Below are 15197 nucleotides of genomic sequence, written 5' to 3'. Positions count from 1 at the left end.
TGCACGACCCTGCTGTGCCACAGAACTGCAGCATTCATCTCTCAACGCCTCTCTAAAACAGGTATTACAGTATGGCCGTACTTCCCAGGGATGCTGTCGGGACAAATCCACTGTAGATATTGGAGTAACAAGGGATGTATAATCACTGTGGAGGGATGGAAAAGTATGAAGTAGCCTTTGTCCAAGCAATTTCCAGTGTGGTTAAATTGGATGAGGCCAGTCTAATTTAGTACTGGGGAAAGAAAATGCTTCTGGCAGGAGACATCAATAGCTGCTCTGTGAAAGGACAGTGTGGGCTTTCTGAGAAGCTCTTCAGAGATGCACCAAGTGCCTCTGTTATCCCAAACCAGCACTTCCAAATGTTTTACCAGTCTGTGTTAGCCACAAACGCTGGGCTCGTTTTGTGGAGCCTTTAGAGAAAGCTGCATTTCTGTATGAAAAATAGCAAATGTCTCGGCTGGGAACCAGCATTCCCTCTTTTGATGGATCATGTTGGGGAAAGACCCCCAGTCTCTGCTCCCCCCTTCTCCTCCCCTGGCTGTTTTAGTTGGAAACTGAGAGGTTTGTAAGATTTCCAAGATTCCTGGTGGAAATTTTCAGACCTGAGAGAGGCATTTTCCCTTTGGGGATTACACCATGCTGTAAATGTCTGTTCTCTTTATTTTATATGCGTTTTCCTGCTTTTGTTTGACTTTCTCATGGATTGCACTACGTTTAATTCAGAACATATCCTATAATGCTGTGATTGTCAGGCATGTCAGCCTGTTATCCGGATGGGTTTTGCTTTAATTTTTTTTTTCTCTTTCAAAATAGAAGGAAAGACAGTTGCTGCTGCTTCTCAGGGATTGAATTAATGGGCTTCTCTTGCATGCTGTGGCATCGTATAACACCAGGAGAGAGTCAGTGTCGCTGCCTGATGTAATTATTCCTGCTGCACTGTGGAACTGGTTACTGCTTTAGGAAGAGATGGAGTTTCACCTCCTTCTGCTGCATAGGATGTCAGTTATACATGTGAGCAGCTAACAGATGGGCTGTGCTGTGCTCAGTCTGTTTCATGCCCTCACCCAAAGATCTCCGAGTCCTTTGCAGTCTTTTCCTAACTGATATTACGTTCAGGAACAGCTCTGTTTTCGCTAATTTTGAAGGGGTGTGAGTTAGGCAGACCTCCTGTTGTCTGGCGTCTGTGAGAGCAAACTGATCTGTTGTTCCTGTGAGAGGGTGAAGCAGAGAAATAAAAAGAAGCTCCATGCGACCCACATCCAGGGGAAATCCTGCAACAGCTGTATCCTGCAGAGGCATCTGCCCTTAGGGCAGCGGCTTTGTTCCCCACCATGCGTGAGCATCTGTCATTGATTTCAGCAGGTACAGTCCTGGGGTGGAGTAAATCAGGTCCTTCCACTTATGTCATGGACACTCTGCTGGTTAACCTTAGCAGAATATCCGTCGTGAAATCAAACCATTGAGGAAGCGATCCCCTCTGAGCAGGCATATAACAGGAGAATCTGTAGGGATGGGCTCTCGTGTTCTCTACTCTCTTGCTTGTTCTCACCTGCTGCCATTTAAATGCTGATATGTTACCTAATAACATGAGATCCATTTGCTGGGAATGGTGGCTAACCATCTTCCTTAAGTGAGAGACCCCCTTGGACGCTCTGGTTAACCAGGGTTTGCAATATGCTACAGATGGACAAGCCCACAAATGGGAGGATAAGCATATCTGAAAACCACCAAAAATAGTTCTTCCATTTGCTTGTGTCTTGCTGATTTTAGATGAGTACAGTTCCTCTGAATTCAGTCCCTGCAGCATATAATGCTCAGAGCGTTTGATGGCTCTTGATTAAATCTTATGCCACCTTCCTGAGATCTGTCTCACTTTTTGCAGGTGCAAAAGCAGAGACAGGGCCAGAGAGGTTTATCCACGGGAAAACTCTGCAGACGACAGAATTCAACCTGATTCTGACCCTTCCCTTTCTTGCAGATCACACCATTTAAAACTCAGAATATCGCTGATGGTGCTGTAATCATCAGTCATGTCAGCGAGCAGCACAGCTGGTTTTCAACTTCAAAATGAAAGGAAATTGCTGCCGCTCCTCAGGGTTTTAATTAATAACCCTTCTTCTATTCTGGTGTCTACCTCCCCTTCTCATCTAAGCTTTCGTTATCTACATCAGGGACTTACAACCTTTTCTGATTTGCAGATGTGCTGAACCCCTCCTGTTGAGGGTTTGAGTTCCATTGTCACCAGTTTCAGGTCCCTGGTAGCATCTTGGCTTTTCTTCCAGTTTCTTTGGCAGCCTTCTCTTAAAAGTGTGCGTATAATCCCATACACGTACAGATGCCTCCTCTCCTCTGCCCCATCTCTCAGTTGGCTGTAGCCCATCTTTCCTCCTTAGGACGCTGACCTCAACCCAGCCTTGTGAGAAGGGATCACCAAGAGCTGGGATCACCGCGTGCCTGGTGCCTAACTGTCCTCATGTACTTAAACTTTCAAGTCCCGCAGTGGCTAAATTGAAATTATTGTCAGCTTGCCTCTTTTTTTAATGAAAAATGCATTTCCTAATGAGCACTTGGAAAACGGGAAGCTAGTATGTCCCTTGCCATTCAGCGTAGGAAGAGTTTTAGCTTTGGGACCATTTGAGTGACTGAGAGTAAGGTGGCAAACTTGCGGGGGGCTTCTGGGGGCACCTTGACAAAAATCTCCTGCTCTCAGTTTCTTGGTCGTGCTTTGATTTTCATCTGCTATTTCTCTGGGACAAAAGTAAATTAGATACTGCAGAAAGGGAGCGAGGCCCCATCCTCTCTGCAAAAGGTCGGAGTCCTGTGTCCGTTTGCAGTGGTGGATGTTGTTTCGCTTGCCAAAGTACGGGGTTTGGATGAAAGTCATCCTCAGGGTCTTTGTGTGTTAAAATAAATCTCCCATGATTGCAGTGCTGACCTCCTGCAGGGCTTTGATTTTTATCTGTGCACATGGAAAACCTACATCCACTTGAAAAGGAACCAGCAAGATACGCCTGCTGATAAGAGATTATGTGGGTGTCCTAATTTGCTCATTTTAAGAGGTGTAGAGAACTTCACTCTTCTGACTGGGGGAGAGTTAAAACTGCTGCAACGAAGGAAGGGGAGGAATTAATGGCCCAGCAGGAACCTCCAGCTAGAGTCTGTGGTGCAAGGCATAGGTGGAGGTCAGGTATATGTCAAAGTGGATTAATTTCAGGGAGCTAGATTCAGTCACAAACTTCCAAAACCTTGAGACAAAATTAGGAGCAAAATTCCCACTGGCAAATGCCACGGGATCAGGCCATTGAGCAGTTCATATGTTCACATCCCCTGCATTGGTTGGCTTACAGCAGAGTGAAGACCCCTCTCTTGCAAAAGCATCTCTTGTCTGAGGTGCTGTTAAGTCCTTAGATATAGGAATGTTGTTTCATGAAACTCTAACCAAAATAAATAAAATGTAGTAAGTAAATAATTACCAGGAAGATGCTTAGCTGCTTGTCCTCAGAGGTGCTGCTTGTAGCATCTCAAGGGGTGCTTGTTTTCCTTTGTGAAGATTTTTAATCAGTTGGTATTATTGCAAGGCAGAAAGGGGCTGAATCTTATTTTCACAGCAGAACTGATGGGAAGTGGCTGCAAATGCCATCAGCTGGCAGTTGTTGAGCCCAAATGGTCCTTGTGTGCAGGAGCATCTCTTTCTTTGTGGCCTATTCTCGTTCTTGGGTAAAGATGGCCTGAAGCAGAAGAGATGAGAAGGAAGTAACAGCTTTGCTGTAAGTGAGGACACTGGCTGCACCTCTTATTTGCCATTTACATGTGTGAGGCAGCTTCCAGAGGTCCCCACATTTGTATCAAAAGCATGGAGACTCTGTTTTATTTGCCTTTCAGTTTCTGGACCCTGAAGGATTAATTTGGGTCATGTTTGCAAGTTCATGCCTTGCACCATAAAAGCTAGAGTTGGTTTTGGTTGTTTGCTTTTTACACTGAATGCTAATTCTCAAACAGTTCCTCACCTCCAGGAGATGCGACTTCAACAAAAAGGCCGGGTATTTTGAGAGCTGATACCACTGAAATCTTCCTATGCCATTTTTGCAAGTCCAAGGGATTTCATGGTTATGTCCAAGTAGTAAGGGGTGGAGTGGGTCAGTGCTCTGAGCCTGCTCTCATTTTAATGAGCAGCCACTCACATAAGTAATTCCCTTGTTTTTTAAAGGGATTAATTGCATGATCATTTGCTGACCAGTGTAAGAAAGTCATAATCTGGACCACAGGTTTATAGCGGATCTTCTAAATGAGTTTAGTGCAGAAGCAAGAAGGAAGCTGCTCAGCAGAAGGCAGGACTCCGTGCAGGACTTGGGTAGGAAAGCTGTTTAAAAACCCAGAGCGGTTTGGAGAGACGTAGCCTGGGGAGGTGACTCTGGTGGTGAGTTATTTGTGGACGTGCATCTGTTGTGCCAGAAGCAGGAGTGGGATGTGTTTGTTCAGCCTGACTCCAGACATGCTGCCCAAATGGCTGGGAAGCTCACTTCCCGGTTTCCGTATTCCCTCCCTGTTTCCCAACGGATCCCCCACCCTGTGATGCAGTGACATGGTAATGGATTTCTTTCTGCTCATCACACCAGTCATACAACTGGAAGCTCCCCCATGGTGGGATTCACATACTAACACTTGTAACCAGTTGAACTGAGCAGAGCTCCCTCAGGTTTGCCAAAATACATTGCCCACTGGTGTTTTCTTCCCTGCCCAAAGCCAGCTACAGCCCTAACTCCATCCTTTGGGACTTCACATCCAGACTTCCCTTCTCTCCCTTCATGCTGGGATGGTTTTACTCTAGGTGATGGGAGGACTTTCTCATTCAGCAAATCTTGTCCCGAAGTGAAATGTCATATATCAAAGATGTGAGTAACAACTTGTGGTGACTGCCCGTGTCTGAGCAGAATAGCCTGGGGCATTAAGTGAAGGATTTTTTTTCATCAATCATATGCATATTTGCAATAATAACAATAAATATTTCCTTTCATCGAAAAACATTTGTCACAGGCTAAGGAGTTTTTGACTTTCAGATGCTCTGCAGACATCTAATTAAGTGAACTGAAAATCTGTTTATTAGTCTTTGGCTGTTAATCATCCACGTGGGGTAAGTGCTGTGATTACCAGTTTCTGTGGCTCAGCCCTTAGATCTCTCCATTCCCAACTGCTCCTTGTATCTCCATGGTTAGTGTCTCCTCTTACCAGAGCAGGGCTGGCTGAGGCTGTTAGGTATTAGCTCAGGATACCCCATCACTCTGGGAGATTTGGGATGTTTCATTCAGGCCTATTGCTGGTATTTTCCCCTGCATCCATCTCTTCTCATCTTCTGCTTCTCATCCTTCCCTGTGGATGGGAGGATACAGAATCCTGCTTTTCTAGGATTTTAGATCTATCTTGCACTGGCTTTGAATGGCAGAACTGGGTTCAGGGAAGGGCTGAGGAAGGCACTGTGTTTTCTGCTGCTTTGTTTGGCTTTAACACCCTGAAGGGTTTCCTGCGCCGCAGAGCCGAAGGACAGTTGTTACCTTCCAGCCTGTGTTGCAGGTTCTCTCTGCTGCTAGTACTCATCTGTATGGACATTGTCATGCTGGGAGTGCTTTTTTAGGCGTTAATGAGAGCAGCCTGGCATAGAGGCAGGAGCAGTTTCTGGGCTGCAGTTATGTCCTTGCTCAAATCCTCCTCAGGTCTGTTGGGTTTCCCAAGTCATGCCTGAGATTCAACCAGTAGTTTCTTCCTGAACCTCCTGTGCAGCTCCCAGCACCAGCCCATCTCTTGCTGGGGCAGCACAAATGCCAGGCCCAACTCATTGGTCCAGGGGCCGATCCACAAGCCAAGTGTCATCTGGGGTCAGGGGCTTGGAAAGGGACTGTCACACTCCATCATGGGTGCCCAACCTTGTATGGGCTTTTAGAGGAGCAGCAACTTCACTCCATGCACAGACGTGTGCGTGTTGCCCATTGGGATATTGTCTCGTATATCAAAGAAGGTGAGAACTCTTCCATGCTTCCCAGGGGCTTTGCCTTGGGACAAGATGTGTCCCCATTAATTGCATCGGCGGCTTCCTGAGTGCCTCTGCCATCCCAGCTCCCTGCTATCCAGACCCTCCCAGCAGAGGCAGGAGCTGGAGTGGAAAGTGAAGCCTAGGAAAGTTTAGCAAAACTCTTCCAGCTGCAGTTTATTGTATCTATTTTGCTGATATCCACCCTTTAGATAAATAGCGCTACGTTACACACGTTGTGACTCTCTTGATGTGGTTAAAAGGGCTTGTATTAGCCAAGCTAATCTAACTCCAAGAATAACCATGGGAATTTGACTGTATTGGTTCCAGCTTGAATCAGTCACCGTGTAGTAAAGTGAGAATCGCCTTCCTGGCTAAAAGTGTAGCAACAGGGAAACTTCAAGACAGACAGTGGGGATTCCCTCCCCCTCTTTCTTTTTTTTTTTTTTTTTTTTCTTCAAACAAAACTCCTGCCTGCCCATGCCTGACCTCAGACACCCGGAGCTCTACCTACAAGAAAACAAAATTTCCCATTTTCAATAAAAGCCATGTCTCCCTAGGCAGAAAAGTGAGTTAGCTAACAATCCGCAAAGCTATGGTCTATTTATTTACCAAGCTGACTCCCTGATGGGGAAACGTGGAATCTTTTAACTTTTTCTCCTGCACAGATGTTCATTCTACTCCCGAGTTTCCTCTTGATCTTTGGTTTGCTGTACCGTATGGTGAAAATGCTGGAGATGTTGCGTGCGGTGGAAGAGGAGAAAGATTCTCTGTGCTTGAAACAAAAACAGTAAAAAAGGAAAAAAAATAACAATCTGGCTGTTTTTCCCCCATGTTAGCAAAAAAATATTTTTTAAAGGAAATCTGTTGAGGTAGCAAAACTGCTGTTAACTCACACACCCTCACTGTCGGACACGTAGCGTTGCTGAGATTAAATGCTGATTGATGAGCCCCCACCACCACTGCAGCTTTTGCTGCCACTTTAGGTATTTGTATTGAGCTGTAGAAAGAGCTCAGGTGAGGAGAAGGGGGGTCCTGCAAGGTCAAGTAACAGGACCACTCGCTTTCCTTCCTTACCTTGCTCAGAGGCCACAGGACCTGTGAACTGTGGGTTGAAAGACATCTCTCCTGGTCTGTTGGAAACAAATCACTGGGCTAGCAGGAGCTTTGGTGTTCCCCCAGCCCAAGGGAGCCTGTGTGGAATCAACAGGGACATTTAGCATTGCACTGTGGATCTGAAACGTGGGAGAAAATAGAATATGAAGATTTGGGTATTTATCTTGGTAGCACTGTGGGCTGAATGACAGCAGAAGGGTGCAGAGGGGAAATGGGAGGGATGAGAGGCTCTGGCAGTTTTCAGGGCTGGGGACGGTCCCTCTTGGGCAGGTCCATGAAGGTGCCACTGGAGCAGGTGCTTCTTTCTTTTCTGGCTGTAGTTGTGCATGGTCTTTTGGTTGGTGTTCAGCCTTAGTGGCACTGGTCCATCCAGGTTCATCACCCAAAGACAATTGTAGGGCTCATTTAGGAACATCACATCCACGTACTGCTTTCTTAAACTTGCTTCCATAGAAAGTTACTGGTTGTCAGCAGTCTGCTCCACCGTGCAAGCTGGCCGTAGCCATTAGTACCTCTTTGAGCTCCTCAGGTTGAAGGCTGGTTGCAGCTCTGCGGTACAACAGAATCACAGAATCTCAGAATGATATAGGGTTAGAAGGCACCTCTGGAGATCATCTAGTCCAACCCTCTGCCAAAGCAGATCCATCCAGAGCAGGTCGCACAGGAATGTGTCCAGGTGGGTTTTGAATGTCTCCAGAGACGGACACTCCACCACCTCTCTGGGCAGCCTCTTCCAGGGCTCTGCCACCCTCAAAGGAAAGAAGTTCCTCCTCATGTTTAGATGGAATTTCTTATGTCCAAGTTTGTGCCTGTTCCCTCTTGTCCTGTCCCTGGGCCCCACTGGCCCCATCCTCCTGACACCCACCCTTGAAGTATTTATAGGCATTGATCAGATCCCCCCTCAGTCTTCTCTTCTCCAGACTAAAAAGACCCAAGTCCCTCAGCCTTTCCTCATAAGAGAGATGTTCTAGTCCCCTCATCATCTTTGTGGTCCTCTGCTGTCCCCTCTCCAGCAGTTCCCTGTCCTTGAACTGGGGAGCCCAGAACTGGACACAGTGCTCCAGATGGGACCTCACCAGGGCAGAGCAGAGGGGCAGGATAGCCTCCCTCAACCTGCTGGTCACACTCTTCCTGATGCACCCCAAGATGCCATTGGCCTTCTTGGCCACGAATCCTGAGCCCTGGTCAGCCCTTAGGGCTGTGTTAGAAACAGGGGGTTGTGGTGGGAAGGGTTTAGGAGCTGGTGGGACAAGAACTTAGCTGATGTGGGTGAAACTCTGGCTCAGGTGGTCCGTAACCATGTGCTAAAGAGAGCTTGCCATGGGCTGAGAGCACATCCACTGTGAGCTGTGCCTTCTGGCCATTCATGGTGTCCAGCTGTGTCCAGCTTTGGAGTCCTCAACACAGGAAGGACATGGACCTGTTGGAATGGGTCCAGCGGAGGGCCATGAAAATGATCAGAGGGCTGGAGCACCTCTCCTATGAAGACAGGCTGAGAGAGTTGGGGTTGTTCAGCCTGGAGAAGAGAAGGCTCCGGGGAGACCTTATAACAGTCTTCCAATATCTGAAGGGGCTACAGGAGAGATGGGGAGGGACTCTTTGTCAGGGAGTGTAGTGATAGGATGAGGGGTAATGGTTTTAAATTGAAAGAGGGGAGATTTAGATTAGATACTAGAAAGGAATTCTTTGCTGTGAGGGTGGTGAGACCCTGGAACAGGTTGCCCAGAGGAGCTGTGGCTGCCCCATCCCTGGAGGGGTTCAAGACCAGGCTGGATGGGGCTTTGAGCAACCTGGTCTGGTGGGAGGTGTCCCTGCCTAGGGCAGGGGGGTTGGAACTCCATGACCTTTAAGGTCCCTTCCAACTCTAACCGTTCTATAATTCTATGGTGGTGTCATCCTCCAGGATCCTCTGTGTCCTGAGGCCTCCTTCCCTGTTGGCCTTTGCTGCTGCCCTCCACATAGGGGCTGCAGTGGAGGATATTGCCCCAGACCCCACTCTCTCTCCCTGGGAAAGCCGGAGCGCTCTTCCTGCAGCAGGGCAGCGGCAGTGCCGTGCCAGCAAAGAAGGCAGAGCGGCTGTTTTATTAAATACTCTTTAATCCGCTTGCTTGGGCAGCGTTTTTAGCCAGGCGGGTGGTCTGTTGCAGGGACAGGTAAAAGCTGTGTCTCCAGCAATGCGGGCAGGCTGCGGATTAGAGACAAGGCGTGTGTTTTGTAAGGAAGAATGAGAGCCTAATTTTAGAACGGCGGCAAGGCCAGGCTCAGATGTCTGCCTGGGCCCTGTCCCAGCTCCTCTGCGCTGCCAGAAACTTGCCCTCCCTTTCTTGGAGTGAACTGTAATCGTACCTTTTTATGTACAGCCTCCCCTGCAACGGGGCAGAGAAATTCCCGCGGTTGCTTTGCTTTGCTAATCCTCTTTTGAACCACACACAGACCAAGAGATCCCCTGGTCCCCGTGCGGCCAGTCCACGTTCTCCCCCTAAGGTGTTTGTTCTGTTTCCTTTGCAGATGCAGCTTCTGGACAAGTTCCCGATTGAAGGAGGCCAGAAAGACCCCAAGCAAAGAATCATCCCTTTTCTACCAGGTAATGCCGGGCGGAGAGCCCTAAGATGGGTGAGAGCAGTTGGGGACTGCAGTTCCCAAACTACCGTCTCTAGTACTTTGTGTGACCACTCTTACAAATGTCTCTTCCCTGGGAGCTCGTACATGCAGCCTTGTGATGCCAGACCTCCCCCCCCCGCTCCTAAAATAACTGGCATGGCGTTTAGGGCTCCCGGGGGATCTTGCATCAGCTGCTCAGGTTCAGGTTGGCTGGTGCCCTGCCACACAAAGGGATTCAATGGCTTCTGGGGGGGCTGTGCTTGTGGGGTGCAACCAGACAGCCTGAGCTTGGGCCGCCAGCTGGGAGGCTACTGGAGACCAGAGACACCGTTGTTCTGCATGCCGTGGCTCTGCAGACACTCTTACTCTCCAATAAGGAATGAATAATTAGAGTTGCCACTGGGTTATAAAGGAAACTGAAAGAAGGTTAAAGCAAACGGGTATTTCTGCAACGCTGGCCAAAAAGATAAGTAAATATCTCTTTGGCCTGAGCCACTGTCCCTCTGACAGCTCTCAGAGAGGGCCTGAACATGATGAATATCCTCTCCTCAGGGTGACGGCGCACACTTCCACACAGCTTCTTCCCGCAGCGACTGCAGGGATGGCACGGGGGACATGAGCCAGACCACAGCGTGCTCTTGGAAATGCGCGCTGAGGCCAGCTTCCCATTGTCTGACTGCACGATTCTGGCTCTTGGTTTAAAGCTTGGCTCGCTGCACTGCCTGCCAGAATAAATGGAGTGTTTTCAGCCTGTTAAAAGGTCCGTTCTGTCTTTAACTGTAAAAAGGTGTTCCTAGCTCTTCCCCAAAGGTCTGTAAGGAGAGGCTGGGATGGGAGGGCTTTGTCCTCTCCAGGAGCGTGCTGCGGTCCCCGACACTGTTTACAGGCAGAGCAGCTGCTCCAGATGTGTGAAGAGCACAGCTCCAGGGCTAGCAGGGAAGCTGGGGCTTGGAAACCAGCAGGGCAAATACGTGACGCAAGCATCGGAACTGCAGCAGGGCAGCACGACAGCCCCAGGATCTCGGGGTTTGCTCTGTGCTGCATCCGGAGCCTCTGCAGCCAGGGGGAGGTGGTGTCGCCCCCCATTTCCAACCCAGGATGAAGAGAGGAGTCCCAGCGTGGGCTTTCTCTCCAGCTGTGCCACCAACAAACTTATAGACAAGTCACTTCATGAAACCTCTGTATGATGAGGAAGGATACCGCTGCCCTGCGTTTCTTGCTGGAAGGCATTTGGAGGTCCTTGAACAGCCCTGTACAGGAGTGCAGATGGCTTTGGGTGAGGATCTCTGTCTGCAGGTAACAGTTGTTCCTCCTGTATTGACCCTCAATGGCCTGTTTCTTTTACTTTGTCCCAGAAAAACGTTGGCTGAATGCAGATGACTGATGCTCAGCCTGTGTGCAGTTCTTAGGGATGGGTGTCCCAATATATGGGTGGGTGATATTTGCGGAGGATGAGATATATCCCATATGCCCATTACAACACTCCCTACCCTTCCCACACTGCAAGAACATGAGGGAGATGGTACTGCTGCATGTTCTTAAGGGGAAGGAAGAGTTATATCTGGAAAACATTTGGGTTGACTTAGTGTCCCAAAGAGAGAAGCTGCCAGAATAGAATAGATCTCAGCTGTATTTAATTTAAAATTTCTGTGATAGACATTCTACTTTTGATATCGAATCTCTTCCTCTTTCTTGTTGAACTGCTGAAAAGCCCTTGTTGCTTTACCCGGGAACAAGGTGACTCAGCTAAATGTCAAACAATGTCAAACTCTGTTAAATAAACTAGCTGCCGTAATTAGAATACGCATGGCATTTCTGCAGCCGGAGCCGTGGATTACTGAAACGAATACCTAGCTATAAACTGTCTTAATTAGAAAACAGCAGGGCAGATGTTTGTACTTAAATCCTACTTTTATGAAGATGTTATGATCTTGCTTGCTTATTATGGGCCTGATTCAGCCAAGCTGGAGTGACTCTGCGGGCTGGGTTTCTGAGTGCCCGGGGTTTGCCCGTGCCGCTGGCAGGTCTGTGCAACTTCCCCCCATCAGGTCTGGTTTAGAAAGTCAAAGCGTGCCAGCCTGTGACTCCTGCTTATTACCAAAGCCTGAAATAAAGGCATGATCTGAGCCTGGGAATGGAGGAGCCACCTTCGCAGGTGACTTTGCCATGGCAGACGATGTGTATGGGACTGGTCGGCCGTAGCGTGGTGGAGTCGCAGCAGCAGCCCCTGCAGCCCCTGCTCCATAGGCAGAAGTAGGGGGTGGTGGTACCCAAATCTCTTGCTGCAGCGAAGGGCTGGATGGGAAGAACTGGGGGGTGGCCACAGCAAGTTGGGCCAAAGAGCCACCCAGGCCTGGTGGGTGGCATATTGTGGGTCCAAAAGGAGGAGTGTAATCTCTCCCTTCCTATGCCCTGACTGTTTAGCTGTTTAGTCACAGCAGGGTTTGGGGGATCCAGAACTCTGGAAGCATTTCTGGCCTGGAGAGGGAGAAGGGAAGATGTCTAAACCAAGAGATGAATGGCCTCTGTGGCACCCTCCTGGTCAATCTGTGATCATCTGGATGGCAGACGGGGCATGCATAGGGTCTCACTGGGTGAAAGCAAGCTCCCCCATCTCCTTCCCACAAGGAAAGGGCTAGCGTCTGCTCTGCTGTCACCCCAGTAGGATCAGGAGCATCGGTTGGGTATGCGTCTGGAGCAGGAGACTGGACAGCCCAGATGCTGTTGTTTGGGCACAGTCAGGCTGTATCTCAGCTCACCCTGCACAAAGCAGAGACGGTGATGCACGATCCTGATTTATGAGGAAAGCAAAAGGTGTCCCACTGCCCTGTTCAGCTCCCGGCTGTACATCTCTCTCCCTCCCACTGTCTGCACAGATTGCAGATTCCCTGGGTGCTAGAAAGTGTTTGGCAGCAGGGTTCATCCCCACCAGGGTGCAGGTGGCTGCTGCTTTGCTGACCTCTTACATGTCGGCTGTGATTTTTGCTTTACGCACCAGGTGATAGCCCCCTTTGTGCTCACCGCTGCTGGTTTGGGGTGGTTATATGGTTGCAGATTACTGGGCAAGGTGCCTCCCTGCTGGGGCAATCAAGCTTCAGTCTTTGACTGTGCTGGAAGCCTTTTACCTGTAAAAACCAAGGAAAGTGTAACAAGAGTTCAGAGCCTTGCTCTCAAGGAGAGACCATACTGGGTTCAACAGCAGGAAAGTGCAGTTTTTCTTTCTTCTGGACAACTTTATCTTATTTTACCAATTTCTTTCTTCGTATATATCTTTCCCACACTTCCCTCTTACATGAGCAAGGACTCTGCAGTTTTTAGTGCCATGAAGAGGAGCAAGGAAGTAATACACGGTGTCAGGTAGTCCTGTAAAAGATCTCCTGTGGATTACTTGGTAGTTCTGGTTTACTTTTTGAGAGTCACCCCTCTGCCTTCAATTTTTCTGTGAGGTTTGGCTTTTTTTACCATATCAAGAGGGCAAAATTTATGTTTTTCCTCTCCTTTCCCTGTTTTATCTTTTTCCCTTGAGTTTTTCCTTTTGTCTCCATGATTTCCCTTGCTACTCCCTTGGAAAAGTCTGCGTTGAGGAGGTGAGGCAAAAGAAAACCACGTAAGAAAACCTGTTTGTGCGGTGGCCAGAGAGTGTTTTTTCAGTTGGTGGTATGAAATTTTTCTTTGAGAAGATGGAGGGAGATTGTGGAAGAGTGCGAATAAAATTTGCTGCAACACCCCTTTCTAGATGAAATATGGTTGTCACTGTAAGAAAACACAGACGAAAAAGGCTGTTTGGCTGTAGCAGTGGGACTGTTGGTTGAGCCCGTTTGCAGTGCACTGATTTCTCCAGCACTTCCACCACTCCCTATCTAAAGAGCAATCTTTGGAGTGTGAACTCAGAGCTTTGCTTCTTTTATATCTGCATCAGCAGAGAGAAGAGGTTATGGATCTGGGCTCCCTTATTTCAGGGACCTTGAGGTAATTAATAAAGGAACTTTAGCTGGAAGGAGAAGAATGCTCTGTTGTGCTGTGTTCTGGAGAACGCAGTGGCAAATACAAATGACAGAGATGGGGCGATGCAACCCTGGGATTAACAGTTTTGCAGTGGTTGACCCAAGACTCCAGGGCTTGCATTGTTTTTCGTTTCTCTTGGCACTAAGTGGAAGAGCCATCTGGAGACAAAGCTGGAGTTGGAGGGATGTCAGCTCTTTTTGCTCCTCTGTGTCTTCCAAAGCAGGGCCTTGGGGAAAACGCGGCACGAAATCATCCCATCACGCTGGCTACTGGGCTGCAGATCCCTGCAGAGGGAGGCTTGGAGTGGAGTGGAGAGAGGCTTGGGCTTTCCGTGGCACGGAGGGCTGCGCACTGCTGAATGGCAGCCCCTTGCATTTTCTGCCCAGGTTCCAGCTTGGTCCCTGCCTGGACTTCAAGCCAGTTTTGAGCCCTGCTGAAAAAATTGGGGATTTTTGCCTAGGCCGTGCTGGAAGGGGAAGATCTTTGTGGAGTGTCTGCTCTTCAGCTTCCATGCTGCCTGGAGAGGGAGACATCCTACTTTATGTGCCTGGTTTTCCTTGCCCTTGGGAAGCTGGGCGCTACCCCAGGGGACCAAGGGGGTCGGTGCAGGCTGCCCTACCAGCTTGGTCAGGCAACTGCAGAAGCAGCACCCTGTCCTGGCTCCGGTCCCTGCCTCCAGCGCTTGGGAGCCTCTGCCAGAGAGACACTTTCTTTCTTCCTTTCTTTCCCACTTGGGATTTTCTTCCTCCCTTGATTTGACTGAGGAAAGAGGTAACCAGCCTTTTCAGGGTGCATGCTGCCAGGGGAGCTTGGTGGCTCTGTCCTGGGGCACCGGGGAGGGATGGTGGCGTGGTGGATGAGATGTCACCAGCTGTTGTCTGGCCCTGCCATGCCCTGATGACCTGCTTTCCCCCCTGAGAAGATAAACTCCCGGGCACCACGCACCATCTCAAAGGGGTCTCTGGGGCTTTCTCCTTCCTTGGCCTTGAGGAGCAGTGGGAACATGCAGTGTGCCAGCTGAGGCACTTTAAGGACAGGCAGCAAATACAGGAAGATCCCTGCAGGTAGTGCAGGTTTGGCCCCATCTTGGCCACAAGCTGCGGCGCGTGGCTCGTGCCAGCGAGGTGGGGAGCGGGATGAGCTGCTCCGAGCTGGGAGGGCTTCGCCTGCCTAATTAACCTCTGGGCAAGGCTCCCGGTTCCCCAGAGAAGCCCCAGCCTCTCCTCCTCCCCTGGCCCGGGGTTTGCTGGGGGCTGTTCCCCCAGCGAAGCGGGAGCCGGGGGTGCGAGCCCCAGCCGAGCCCAGTCCCATGAGTGAGTCAGGAGGGCGCGGGAGGCCATCCCAGCACCGCCCAGATACCTGGGGCTGGCGAGGGGTGCCGGCAGGCGGGGAGCGCTGGCGGGAGCCTCCCCATTTTGCACAATGCAGGAGAACGGGGAATAACCTCTCGCCA

At 49.5% G+C, this 15197-nt stretch overlaps 1 protein-coding gene across 2 annotated transcripts in view; it reads left to right on the top strand.

The window, feature by feature from the left end:
- The window catches only part of SH3PXD2A (SH3 and PX domains 2A), a 272406-nt gene that overhangs the window by 74892 nt on the left and 182317 nt on the right, over positions 1–15197 (top strand). For both annotated transcript variants that reach the window (XM_074159062.1, XM_074159061.1), the window contains exon 3: positions 9647–9722. In XM_074159062.1, the coding sequence (XP_074015163.1) occupies positions 9647–9722 (76 nt within the window). The remainder of the gene's footprint in view (positions 1–9646; positions 9723–15197) is intronic.

Source organism: Numenius arquata, chromosome 15 (genome assembly GCF_964106895.1).
Source record: "Numenius arquata chromosome 15, bNumArq3.hap1.1, whole genome shotgun sequence".
Lineage (NCBI taxonomy): Eukaryota > Metazoa > Chordata > Aves > Charadriiformes > Scolopacidae > Numenius > Numenius arquata.
The sequence above is the reverse complement of the archived record's forward strand: the minus strand, read 5'-3'. Positions and strand labels throughout refer to the sequence as shown.